This window comes from Electrophorus electricus, chromosome 18 (assembly GCF_013358815.1).
Source record: "Electrophorus electricus isolate fEleEle1 chromosome 18, fEleEle1.pri, whole genome shotgun sequence".
Classification (NCBI taxonomy): domain Eukaryota; kingdom Metazoa; phylum Chordata; class Actinopteri; order Gymnotiformes; family Gymnotidae; genus Electrophorus; species Electrophorus electricus.
This window is the reverse complement of record NC_049552.1, coordinates 3,685,253-3,699,189: the sequence shown is the minus strand read 5'-3', so window position 1 is coordinate 3,699,189 and position 13,937 is coordinate 3,685,253. Positions and strand designations below refer to the sequence as shown.

The window sequence follows — 13,937 nt, the reverse complement described above, 5'->3', positions numbered from 1 at the left end:
AGACTGGGTATTGGTCGACGCTCCAATAGCGCACGGGAGGCAGCGCATCATCATCTCGAGGGCTGTCACATGAACGAGATGTCCAATGAAGACGTCTCCAATATTGTAACAAGCCCTAGAAGAAGTGAGTTAGAGACGCAGGACAAGATGATAGAAAGGTTAGTTGAACTGCTAATAAGTTTATAGAAGCTTAGACAGTCGATCTCTGCAGCATATTCTAGTAGTTCATTCAAACCGAAGGTTGGGAAGCATCGAGTGTTAAACGGTAGCGATTCTGTTTTCGCAGAGAATTCAATGCTGGACGCAGACGCAAAAGGTAAGTATAGAGCTTCTGACAGCCCCTCGGTGTATTCACTTGATCAGTGTCAAAATAAGTGCGAAAACTAGATTAGGCTACTTTTTTTTTTTCAGAATAACCTGTGCTGTTTTAAAAGGGCGGAGAGATTGATTTTACATGACAGGGGTTATTTCTTGTTTCGGAAGCTTGTTTCCAGCTATAACGTACGCTGCGGTCACACACCTTAATAAAAAAAAATATATTAAAAATGTCAAACTTGACCGTGTGACAAAAGGTTTTTTTGTATTGTTTTGTTTTGTTTTATGAACATTACCGTTGAAATGAAATTTGTCCGAAATATTTTGAGATGTCATAAGACATTTCTGTAAACAGGATAGTTTATTAGAAGCACGAAACGGGCCTACAAAACAAATACACTTTTCAAACATGATTTTCCGTTGTTCAAAGGTTTAGCTAGTGTAGCCTAGTTCTATAAAACTGTACGAATCCAAGTATTATTTTATGTTGTTGAGAAATGTTAAGATTCGCCTAATTATTCGATTCGGTTACAAACTTGGAATATAGCTCGTACATTAAAATGTTCTACAGATCACAATGGCTGGAAAAAAATGTTTCCTTCCGTGACATTACTACTTTTTACATTACATACGATTATTATGGGATATTTTTATGTTTTATAATACTACATTTGAGTAATTGGTAATTGAGATTGTACTCTGTTAATCAAGTTGTTTATATTTAATCATTAACCGTGTAATCAGGAATGGTGTCTCATTTGACGCAATTTGTTAATAGCTGGGACGACCTTGAGAAAATAATGTAGAAGGCAAACTCAAAGGGCTTTTTAGCGTTCCTCTTTTCTTCTTTTTTTAAGCAAAATCTCTGACGTCGAATATTTCAGATCGACACATTTTATTTTCTTTAATCTAAATAACCACAGCAGCTAGTTTTATACGTTGTGCCGTTGAAATAATTAGGCCTACTTCCAAGCTGTATTTGTACATATTAAATAAGGTCGATTATCCAATAAAATTACACAGGATAGCCCGATTATATTATAAAGGAAGTGCTTATTCTGAAAGTATGTTTGTGTGAGAGCGTGTGTGTGAGTGTCTGTGTGCACGGGCACATGGAAGAGAGAGAGAGAGAGAGAGAGAGAGAGAGAGAGAGAGAGAGAGGGAGAGAGAGAGAGAGAGAGAGAGAGAGAGAGAGAGAGAGAGAGAGAGAGAGAGAGAGAGAAAGAGAGAGGTGAGAGGTGGGGGGTTAAAATGGGCGTGATTGCATACATCCCTACGACATGACATGAGCTATATTAAAAGGGTACAAGAGTGCCTCGTTAGCCCCTCTCGAGGCAGCTTAGAAGCTAGACTGTGAGGGTGTGTGTGTGTGAGGGTGTGGGTGTGTGTGGGTGTGGGTGTGGGTGTGTGTATGTGTGTGTGAAAGAGAAAGAGCGACAGAGTAGACGCGTGCGTCAGTAGCCCAGACCTCTGTCAGCATCTACGTCGCACACCTTTTGGACTATTGCTGTTAGCCCTTAACGTGGAGTTATTCAGGAAAAATCAAAGGTAAATACGAACGATTTGTATTTTACATTTAAAGTGATGACTTGAGTTGGTTTAGACAGTTATGCCTATAGTCAGACAAGAAATGTTTTACACAGTTAGGCCTATATTCTTCTTCTGTTGGCGTGTTTAATTATAGTGATGTATACTATATTGTAAGTGATGTATACTGTATTTTAAGTTGAACTGGTTAAGGTCCCTGCCTAGCCCATCACTACATTAGTTTTTTTACGGCAAGCCCCTAGTGGAAAAGCGTCTTTATCTCGAGCTGGACGTTAAGGGCCTTATCGTTTTGGTCATATACGGGTTTGAGTAATTTTCTCAATTGCCTCACATTTACGATTATCTTTAAAACACTCTAAAACACACCAACAGATTTAAAGACAAAAATAAAATAGAAATATTAAGTCTGATATCATCTATTTGCCTCCGCAGTCTCGGAAGAGCGGGTCAAGGGGATGGACTTCACAAACGAGGACGACTTAGAGGAACTGTGTCCTGTCTGTGGGGATAAGGTTTCCGGCTACCATTATGGGCTTCTTACCTGTGAGAGCTGCAAAGTATGCCGTGTATCTATTCATTTGCCGTGATAATATGTCATTCTTATTTGTTTATATGAAAATTTAAATTGTCTCAGTTAAATGATAACAAGACCTAATATTGCCATATTCGGATAACCACTCTTTTATTTGTTCATGTAACCTGGTCATTAGGTTGCTTGATTCAAAATATTCTTTTCAAACCATGATTATTTGAACATTTTGACTAGCTTTATTGTGTCAAAGCTAATGCACTTTTGTGACTATTTTGGTTACCAAGACGATTTTCTTTGGCCAAAGCTGACCTCAAATCTAATCCTTTCAGGGATTTTTTAAGAGAACGGTTCAAAATAATAAAAGATACACCTGCAGCCAGAATCAGGACTGTGGGATAGACAAGACACAGCGGAAACGGTGTCCTTTCTGCCGCTTTCAAAAATGCCTCAGCGTCGGAATGAGATTAGAAGGTATGATATATATTTTACATAAAATAGCACAAATATATAAGCATACAGGCATCCTCACCCAACCCCCAGTCCCAATATAAATTGGGGTAAATGTCAAAATATCAAATGTTATTGCCACAAATCAACTTAAATAATTCTGCTTTGTTACCGCAAAATTCCTGCGCAGAAGCAACTGAAACGAAATTGAAATTCTAAAACAAAAGGGTTACAAATCGTAGCGAAGAATTTTGGTGGGACATGTTTTGACATGCCAGATGTAAAGCGTAAAACGTTCATAAATATATTTACTATAATACTATATTTTAATTATATATTCATACTAATACATGTGCCTGTTATATTTTCTGTATTCGCGCTTTGTGGTGTGTACAGTAGGCCTGGTGTTTGAATGTCCTTTACCGATTTTCGATGTATGAGCCTGCACATGATGTTCAGCATCACCCAGTATTAGTGTGTTCGGCGCACGAGATTCCCAGGCCGCCGTGCAAAGAAGCACCTGTTTCCGCGAGCGTGTGACACATTCCTGAGGCGCTGATAAGACTCCCGTAGCTTCATGCAGGGCTTCGTCTGAGTGTTTACAAAATCAAACGTGGAAAATGTCCATATGAAGGGAAATGGTCGTCTGCTGTTTTGCTTGGTCTTCTTGAAGTTAAAATATGCCTAAACTTGGCTTTCTCGTCACACGTGTGAATTACCATAGTGAAATTTACGTTGGTAGGAGTTTTATATTAAACAAATAAACCTAGCCTAATTTAATTTCCTCTCGAGTTCAGTTTATCATAATGCAATCCATAGACGCAAAATAACTCCCCCCCCCCCCTCTCTCTCTCTCTCTCTCTCTCTCTCAGCGGTTCGCGCTGACCGCATGCGCGGGGGCAGGAATAAGTTCGGTCCCATGTACAAACGGGACCGAGCTCTAAAGCAGCAGAAAAGAGCTTTAATCCGAGCGAATGCCTTTAAGATGGAGTCCAACCCACCTCTCGTGCCCTCCACCCAGACGGAGTACCCCTTCCCGGGATCTCTCCCTGGCCTCCTTCCCCCCTCACTCGCTCCTCCGGACTACGACTGCCCCCCTATCTGCCCCCCATCCCTAGGAGTGGCCCTGCAGAGCTACGGCTCCTTCCCAGCTCAGTACCAGTACTCCACCCCAGCCCTGGCCAGTCGCTCCATTAAGGCGGAGCACCCGGACCCGTATTCCTGTTCCCCTGACTCGTCTTTGGGGTACCCCTACCCCGAGGGGTGCCTGCCTGCTTCACCACAGACCAGCCCCCTGAACCCGACGGTGCCTTCTCTCGTGCTGGAGCTGCTGAGCTGTGAGCCTGATGAAGAGCAGGTACTGCACGGTCTCGTTCTCCGTCCACGGAGAGAAATGGCACTACCACCAAGGGCACTTAAACCATTAGACACAATTTCAAACCACAAGTTAAGATGATTTTCACCTTTCAGAGGCTTTCCAATTATTTGTCTCCAATTTCTCTGTGCAGTTTGCCATATGACATTATGGTCTTTTGCCACACTTGGCTCTCTCAGGTGAGAGGGAAAATCTGTGCCTACCTGCAGCAGGAGCAGAGTGGGCGGGGCAAGATGGACAAGTCCCGCCCCTTCAACTTGCTGTGCATCATGGCAGACCAGACATTGTTTTCCATTGTTGAATGGGCAAGAAGTTGCATCTTCTTCAAAGAGCTGAAGGTATGCTGCTATAATAAGCTCAAGGTGCATTTGTATTTGAATGACTATACGGGTTTATTCACATATGAAATACGGCTGAATTTGTAGTTTGGACCTGCGCTATAGATCTAGTACTTGTACTTTAACATGAAGGCACAGTTAGGGACTTCAGCATCATTTAATAGAACTAAGTAATCTATGTACAGTGTGTGTGTGTGTGTGTGTGTGTGTGTGTGTGTGTCTGTGTGTGTGTGTGCGTGCATGCGTGAGTTTGTGTATATTTTCCTAAATTCTCAGGAAAAGAAGTTGTGTTTTTATTCAGCTTTTCATTTTAGGTTTAAAACACGTTGGTTACTTTTCTTTTTGTTTAGAGTTTGGCTTAGTTTAGGGTTTGACTTAGTTTAGGGTAAGGCTTAGTTTAGGGTATAGCTTAGTTTAGGGTTTAGCTTAGTTTAGGGTTAGGCTTAGTTCAGGGTTTGGCTTAGTTTAGGGTTAGGTTTAGGCTTATTTTAGGGTTAGGCTTAGTTTAGACTTTGAAAATTACATTTAAGTAAACAAAATCTTGCATCCCCTCACGATTTCATTATGAAGAAAACCACTGACAGTAGATTCAGTAGCTCTGGAGGAGATGTCGTTCCACCTGTGAGACCGACATACATTGGACAGTCTACTTTCTCACTAAGAGTAGCTCCTGCATGGAATGAACACACTGCACTGTGATTATTTAATTAAAGAATGATCATAATCTATAAATAGTTCTAGTAGCTGGCCTCATGCTATCTTGTTTTTTGTCATTATATGTATCACTTGTGTCAGAGATATATATATATATATATATATATATATATATATATATATATATATATATATATATATATATATATATATATATATATATATATATATACTTAGGTTTTATGTAAAAGTTTAAATCTTGGTCAGTGCTCCTGCGTGTCTCATTCCTGCCCAGAGACAGTTGAAAACTGATCACATTTACAGACATTTTTATTAATGAGAAGTAAAGTAAATAATGAAGTAAGTAAAATAATAAATTAAAGATACAACACATATGTGGTATATGTTGACAGCCCATAAAACCCAATGCATGAGTCCCTGCCTGCGTTCTAAGAGACAGTGCTCAATATTCCTCTTCACTGGGCTTTGTCTTGCCTGGATCCGCTTGTTATGCAGAAATCAGGCTAACATGTTGCCAGATAATGCATTATCCAGCCGATAGGGTGAAGGGAACACGGAGACATTTAGATATGAAGCTGGTGTTGACTGTGCTACTGCAAAAATATGGTTAAACGTGACAGCTGATTACTGAATGTTCGCGTGTAACTACTGACCCAAACGACTTGAAAGGTAGTGTTGAGAGTTAATGTGGCAGACATTGATTGCACGAAAGGTAGTGGTGAGAGTTAATGTAGCAGATTAGGAGTGCACGAACGGTAGTGAGCAGTGTTAATGTGGCAGACGTTGATTGCACGAAAGGTAGTGGTGAGAGTTGAGGTGGCAGAAGCGGAGTGAGCGATGTTGTAGCAGATTCTGATCACATCTCCATCCAGCATGTTAGACAGTGAAGGGAGGAAAACAAACTTCCCAGCCACCCGGCCGACGGAGTTTTTGGCCACACGTCTGTGAAATGTGCCGTGGCAGTGCAGGACGGCGGTTGGCCTGCCGAAGCTTCTCCCTGGGCCTTGCTTCAGACGCTGCGCTGTCTGAGCCCCTTAACTAGAAACTCAGTTACAGGTCTGCACAGGGAGTCAGGCAGAGCACAATAGATTTGTTGTTTCTGTGATAACAAAAGTTATACATTATGTAGAACAGACTGATACAAACACGTTTGCAGGGCTTGTCTTTGGGAGCCTCTGGATTCTTGCAGTTAGGTTTCTTTATCATGTGTAGCAGCGTTGTGGCATCTTATGTACTGCTCTTTAAAGAAAGGAAGACTCCATTTAGGCTAGAATGTTAGAAAACAAAACAGATTTTACAGTTAGATTTCTCATGTATGGAAAGATTTTTTAAAATTGTAAAAGAAAAAAGAAACGTTAGGTATTGTCTATTTCCAGTATTTTTAAATCAATATTAGAGATTTTGCTCAGCCTCTTGGATGTAGCCATGGTAACTATTCGATTGCAAGGCACATAGAGTAAGAAAGTATTCCAAAGTGAGCGAATGTGGTAGAGGCTGACTCTTGCGGACAAACATGTATGCACACACACACCCACACACTCCCCCAAACACACACACACACACAGACACACACGCTGCCCCCAAAAATACACATGCACACACACACACACACACACACACACACACACACACACACACACACACACGCAAGCACACACATATGCACACACACACACACACACACACACACACACACACACACACACACACACACACACACACACACACACACACACAGCTCTTTCTCTCCTGTTTAATTACATTCCACACTGCAGATAGCTCAGGAATTCAGGTCTGCCGCTCCTCCGGATCTTCAGCAAGCATTGTTCCAAATGGCCGAAAGCTTGCTCAAGGCACCTACAAAAAGAGTTGGGGATGATTGCCTGATTGTGCATTTAATCTGTGTGTGTGTGTGTGTGTGTGCTCATATGTGAGATAGTTACAGAGTGAAAATCAAAGGTAGAGTCTCTTCCACTGAAGTGTTTTTGAACTTAGCACTCACTATCACTATAGACTGCAGTTGGATTACTAAACCACCAGTTTAAGGGTGTATACCTGTAGTGTACCCTTAGTCTACCTGTATTGCGCTATACTGTACATGTGGTGCCTTGTAGTGCCCTGTAAAGTACCTGTAGTGTTCTGAAGTGCACCTGTAGTGCCCTGTAGTGTACATGTAGTATACCTGTAGTGCCCTGTAATGTACCTGTACTGCACTGTAGTGTACATGCAATGTACCTTTAGTGCCCTGTAATGTACATGTAGTGCTCTGTAGTGTACATGTAGTGTACCTGTAATGTACCTGTAATGTACATGTAATGTACCTGTAGTGCCCTGTAATGTACCTGTAATGTACCTGCAGTGCCCGGTAGTGTACCTGTAGTGCCCTGTAATGTAGATGTAGTGTACCTTTAATGCCCTGTAATGTACCTGTAGTGCCCTGTAGTGTACCTGTAGTGCAATGTAATGTAGATGTAGTGCCCTGTAATGTACCTGTAACGCTCTGTAGTGTACCTGTAATGCCCTGTAATGTACCTCTAGTGCCCTGTAGTGTACACGTACTATACCTGTAGTGCCCTGTAATGTACCTGTAGTGCCCTGTAGTGTACCTGTAGTGCCCTGTAATGTACCTGTAATGCCCTGTAATGTACCAGTAGTGTCCGGTAGTGTACTTGTAGTGCCCTGTAGTGTACATGTATTATACCTGTAGTTCCCTGTAATGTACCTGTAGTGTCTTGTATTATACCTGTAGTGCCCTGTAATGTACCTGTAGTGCACCCTTAGTCTACCTGTAGTGCCTTGTAGTATAGGGTGCAATGTAGAGTACATGTAGTTTTCCTGTAGTGATTTGTATTAATATATTTCCAAACAACAAAAATCTTTGGATGTTAAATTGTGATTTTTGTTTTTACATCAAGATTAGGACCAAACACACATTCTCACACACACACTTACACACACACACTTTCACACACACACACACACACACACACACGAAATGAGTCAAGATTTGTGTCATGTTGTGTATGTGAGGTCCAATGAGTCCTGTACAGGTCAGATATAAGACTCATACAGGTCATACATGTGTCTCTGGATATGTTCATTTAGTCCACATTGCTGTAGCTCATATACGTGTCTGACAGCTTTGGTTCTGTTCGACCACCATTTGCTGTTTTGCTCGGTCTTCCGAACACAGATCAGCATCAGTAGGCAGGTGAGAAGGCCCGCCAGACAGGAGCTGCATGTCAATCCACAGGGCCCCTCAGCAGTGCCCTTGAATATATTTGATGTTGACTAAACAGCTTTCTATAGTCAATATTTACCTCAGAATAACCAATATTATCTATTGCTAACTAGGTAAAACTTAACAAATTATTTTGTTTTCTGGCTGATTTGGCAACTTTCCTTCCACATCATTGATATTGTTCAACAAATATTTATTCAATATTAAAAAGACTCACACATATGTGAACTCTGACATATTCCTGATTATCTGCTGCTCTCCGATAATCTGCCAGCCAGCAGGATCAGATGGCCAGAATGTCTTAACAAGACATGCAATGACTGATGGGTAAACTTTCATGTCAACTTCCTGAATAGTGATAAACTGTTATTCACTACTCCCTGCGCCGTTTGAAGTTCCCTTCGAACTGAGTGTTTTTACTCCCTGTGGTTTGGAATCTCCCTTAAAATGGCAGAATTCCTTGTGCAGTCCACTTCACAGGGAGCAACTAGGGTGATTGGAATGTACACAGAGAGAGAGAGAGAGAGAGCGAGAGCAATAGGACATAAGACAGTAAATGTACTGTCGCGAAATCGAGGTAGAGAACATAAAACCTGAGAAGGAGAGGGATAAAGGAGAAAGAAATAAAGAGTGATAAAGTGGTGTGTGGTCAGGAGGTCATTGTCTGGTGGTCATAAATACAGACTTGTGCCAGAAAGGTAACACCACCACACAATGACCTTTTTATGACCTCTGCTTGTTTATATGACGAACCATGAGATAGGTTTGTGGTAGATTTATATTAGATTTATATCTATATTTTTTCCCTACATTTTTATAAGGTTTCTATTGTGTTCATATAATGTTTTAATTGCATTTACTTTTGTGTGAAGCGTAGCTGATAAATACAGAATAAATACCAAAAGTACTGTGCCTGGCTCAAACCTGATAATTTATCAGTCGTATCAGAAATGTAGAGCACCAGTAGAGGCACACCAGTGAAATATTACACAGTATTAAGTAGTATTATGTAGTATTAGGTATTATTAGGCAGTATTAGGTAGTATTATGCAATATTAGGTAACCTAATATTGCATAATATTACCCCACCACAACACAGCACATTTCGCCCATATTTTAATGCAATTTTAACATGATTTTTAGTGCTGTGGTTTGAAGCAATTTTAACTCAATCAATGATTAACCTGGTTGTTAGCATCATTACCAGACAAAATTGCCATTATTAACAGATAGTTTAAGCTTCAGCAAGTGTAATGATTATAAGTGCTGTTTATAGTAGCAACGCACCAACTCATACTCAGAATATCATTTGTGGCTACTCTGAGGGTCATACAATTGTAGTAACATCGTAACAACAATTTATTAAGACTACATTACCCACGGTTTCACACAGGTGGGAGATCAGATGCGACTGCTGCATAACTGCTGGAGTGAACTCCTGCTTCTTGATCACATCTGTAGACAGGTGCATCATGGGAGAGAGAGTACTGTGCTACTCATCACTGGGCAAGAGGTAAACTTTAAATTACTGCACTCATTCTTTAAATGGAGTAGTTAAGCTAGACAGAGGAATTAATTGTTACTTTAATCCATGAACTGTGTGCGTGTGTGTGTGCTTCCTCTAGTATGAAACTCAGTTAAAAGAAAATGTAGAATTTGAAAGGTCCCTGTTGAAATGTGATCATAGTGGGAGCATAAATGAAGTTCATCGGCATTCCTTTTTTTCAGATTTCCCCCCAGTTTTTCTCCATATTTTAGCCGTAGCCAATCCCCACCCGCCAGGTCACGCCTCTGGTACCAACCAGGGAAGGCGAGGGCTGTCATGTTCTTCCTTCGAGGCACATGCAGCCAATCACCTTTTCAAGCTGCAGCTCACGCACCATCAGGGGGCGGTGTAACACATTCCAAGATCTGCATGCTCTGATGCATGAACTCACAGACACCCACGATTGGTCAGTGTCACGGTAATCAGCTAAACCTCCCCGAGAGCCAACCTTCTCTCAGATGGCCACAGATGGCTGTAGCATCATCGGGAATCAAACACACAATCTCCCCATGATAGGGAGGCTTCCCTGTTACACCACCCTTCTCGATTGCCGTTCCTAATGGGACTCTGCCCTTCCGTCCCACCGTCCCCTGTAGCTGTTTGTAGGTGAGCTGAGGAGACCGCGGAGCCTAACGTCATATCACGGAGAGACGGCTGTGGCCAGACGCGTTCCCACTCAGTGTGCGGGTGTGTTGCAGATGGAGCTGGCGGACGTGGTGGCAGAGGCGGGGCCGACCTTCTCCAGCCTCGTGCAGAGGGCCCAGGAGCTGGCGTGTCGTCTGCAGCTGTTCCAAGTGGACCGTAGAGAGATGGCCTGCCTCAAGTTCCTCGTCCTTTTCAACCCTAGTGAGTGTTGCTCACGCCGCTGCGCACAACCTGGAAACCGGATGTCACGAGCCAACCGAAAAAATACTTTCGGGTTTTGTGCCAGCGGGAAAAAAAACAAGAAAAAAAAAACAACAACTGCTAGCCGTGAAAGAGAGAGAAAAAAGATTCTCAGTGTAATGGCATACATTCTTCTATTAGCATACAGACTGGTGCATGCATACATGTTTTTCCCCCCCAAATAAACCTCCATAATTGCATTTGAATTTATTCAAAGGGTAATATGAAAAAAATATTTGAATAGTAGTGAATATTTCTTTAAATGAATCAGACAGTGTTGTGGTAGCCAGAGAGTATCGAAACAAGACCTCTTTTTCCAGAAAATTCTGAGGCAATTACAAAGCATGCAGGAAAAAAAAAGAATGTTTGAATTCAAAAGCATTTTCCATTTCTACTCTATGTGACATTCAACCTTTCTCTCTCCATCTCGAAATGGAAACAGGTTTATTGGGTAATTTGTGTCCTTCAAATCTATTTAAAAGTTATTCAACATTTTAATTAGAGTGTGAAAGGCTTTTCTGATGAGACCCAGCAAACACTCTGAAGATGGTCCATTCAGGCTATTGTTACACATGGCAAGCACTCTCTCTGACACACACACGCACACACACACACGCACACACACACAAACACACGCACAGAGTGACGCATGTGCAGTATTCATCCATTCAATCCCAAAGACTAACATATATAATACAGACATACACCCACCCACCCACACACACACCCAATCACACAGCACATGCACATTCATCCATACAAATAAATAAACTGATCTGCATAAACACAAAAAAAACAAAAAAACAAAAACATGGCAAGAATGTGACAGATGCCTAATGGCCATGCGACACCCATCCCAACCCCCCAACCCCCCCCATGCAGGCGTGAAGCTGCTGGAGAACCAGGCGTTGGTGGAGAGCGTGCAGGAGCAGGTGAACGGTGTGCTGCTAGAGTACACCCTGAGTGTCTACCCGCAACACCTGGACAGGTTCAGCCAGCTGCTGTTGCGTCTGCCCGAGGTGCGAGCCCTCAGCGCGCAGGCCGAAGACTACCTGAGTTACAAGCACCTGAACGGCGACGTGCCCTGCAACAACCTGCTCATAGAGATGCTACATGCCAAGAGAGCCGTAGTCATGTGAGCCAGGTGTGTGGGAGGTTGGTGGTGTTGGGGGCTATTTTCACCCGAGCAGCAAGCACTAGTGTGAGCTGAGCACACGGAACACTACGGAGTATTTCGAAGTGCTATTAATGCCGTATCTGACGTCATTCGTGCATTGTACGTGGCACAGTCTTTACTTTGGGTTTGGACGACGACGAAGGCAAAATCATATTAGCCACTGTGGGTCCTTTTTATGGTATTGTTGAATCACAGTGACATTGCTGTAACACAAAACACTTTTGTTTCGAACATTTTTCGCGTCAGAGCTTAATTCTGGATTCAGTTTGTCTGATGTTAATCTTTTATTTTTACCAGTTTTGTATTATCTAAGTTATACTTAAGGAGGCCAAAACAATGAGAATAGCAGGCATAACGAGTTGTGATTGATTCAGGAAGGTTTGGACTGGGATTTTCTCACTATCCATATGCTGTGCTTTTCACTATTCACTCATTCCCATTGACGAGCATCAGCTGTCCTCCTTCCCAGTGAAGGTTTCCCCATTTGAAACTCGCAGCTGGGAGTTTTGCAGTTCTCGTGTTGCTAACATAGCACAGAGGTTTCCCAGCCACAGGGACAAAACATCTGCTTAAAAAAATGCCAATATAACCGAGGTTCCCATGAGATGAGGGACACCTTGTGTAATTTGGGCATAAAATAAAAATATAATGACCAGACCCCAAATAGTCATTGTTTTTCAGATGATTTACCAGCGTGGATATGGGGGGGTTTTTCTTTTAGTTCTTGACTGAGATCTGCTCTCTTCCAGATATGACGCCTTTGTTGTCTGCTCACTGATCATTTGTGGACCACCTGCAATTTATTTTATTATTTATGCTTTTAAAAGAGTGACAGATACCAAACTCCAAATATTTATAGCCCAATCAGCATGGCCTGAGAATGTTTTTTGGCCTGTTTGAGTTGCCATAGGTATAACAACCCTGTATTTATACAAGTGTTGATTCCTTTTTTCTTCTCAATTCCATGTAATTCATTTATCTAAAGATTTGCATACCTTATGAAACCTTTATATGGGATTCTATAAATACATCCTGACTGGGACCTTAATTCAAGTGGATTTTAGACTAACATTTGTGTATTTATATGTCGTACTGTGCCAAAAACTCAGTGATATTTTCTTAAATCTGCTAGTGCTTTTCTATGGAAGACTGCAACTGTGGCTGTTCTGTTCTTTATACTTTCAGTCCACATCAGCATTATTTAGACAATGGTTATCCAAAACTGTTTAAAGGTCAGCCTACAATGAATATACTGAATACAGAAATAGTATTTATTTAAATATTTCAAATGCAGAGGTAATACCTTATAATACGGAGATATTTCATTTACGTAAATCTTTGTGCTTGTCCACATGATCTGACTGCAAAGTGCTTTATTTCTTATCAAAATGTGAAATAAATAAATCAAATAATATATGGAGTGTACTGTTTGCAAAGCACGCGTTGCTGACCGGACGGCAGTGAAACAGGAGTGGGGTGCAGCGTGTGTGTGTGTGGGGGGAACTAAAAAAGCAATCTGACCCTGAATGGATGTGTGTGTTCGAGTGCTGTGGAGAGAGGTATGTCCTCCAGTCTCTCACTAAGAGACTCTCCACGGTGGCTCCAAAGGAGGCCTATGGGAAGGTCAGAAAACATTCACACATGTTGCCATCCTTTTGTGAGCTCACAAAGACAGCGTGCTTCCGGGAGCCATTTCGATTGGCTGTCGCTCTCCCCTTTTAGTCCTGCTTTTAGGGAAACAAGAGGCTTCAACTGGACCTCATACAGCAGAAGAAATGATTTTTGATGATGTTAATGAGCACAGCTTCATGTGTGAGTGCTGGGTAAATGCCAGGATTAGACAGAAATTTAAAAAATA

At 41.8% G+C, this 13,937-nt stretch overlaps 1 protein-coding gene across 1 annotated transcript; it reads left to right on the top strand.

Annotated features, from left to right (window-relative positions):
* The first annotated feature begins 1,805 nt into the window (after window positions 1-1,805).
* Window positions 1,806-13,493, top strand: nr5a1a (nuclear receptor subfamily 5, group A, member 1a). The gene is made up of 8 exons (XM_027024164.2): window positions 1,806-1,863; window positions 2,296-2,420; window positions 2,725-2,866; window positions 3,715-4,199; window positions 4,397-4,555; window positions 9,865-9,984; window positions 10,716-10,863; window positions 11,785-13,493. Exons 2-8 carry the CDS (start codon window positions 2,319-2,321, stop codon window positions 12,039-12,041), a joined length of 1,413 nt encoding a protein of 470 aa, XP_026879965.1. The 5' UTR covers window positions 1,806-1,863; window positions 2,296-2,318; the 3' UTR covers window positions 12,042-13,493.
* The last annotated feature ends 444 nt before the right edge of the window (window positions 13,494-13,937 follow it).

What these genes read in the sequence shown, in the direction of transcription:
- nr5a1a (XM_027024164.2), top strand. Translation starts at nt 2,319, where the DNA reads ATGGACTTCACAAACGAGGACGACTTAGAGGAACTGTGTCCTGTCTGT. An exon ending in CGTCGGAATGAGATTAGAAG is followed by an intron (nt 2,867 to 3,714) that starts GTATGATATATA and finishes TCTCTCTCTCAG; the next exon opens with CGGTTCGCGCTGACCGCATG. An exon ending in TCTTCTTCAAAGAGCTGAAG is followed by an intron (nt 4,556 to 9,864) that starts GTATGCTGCTAT and finishes GGTTTCACACAG; the next exon opens with GTGGGAGATCAGATGCGACT.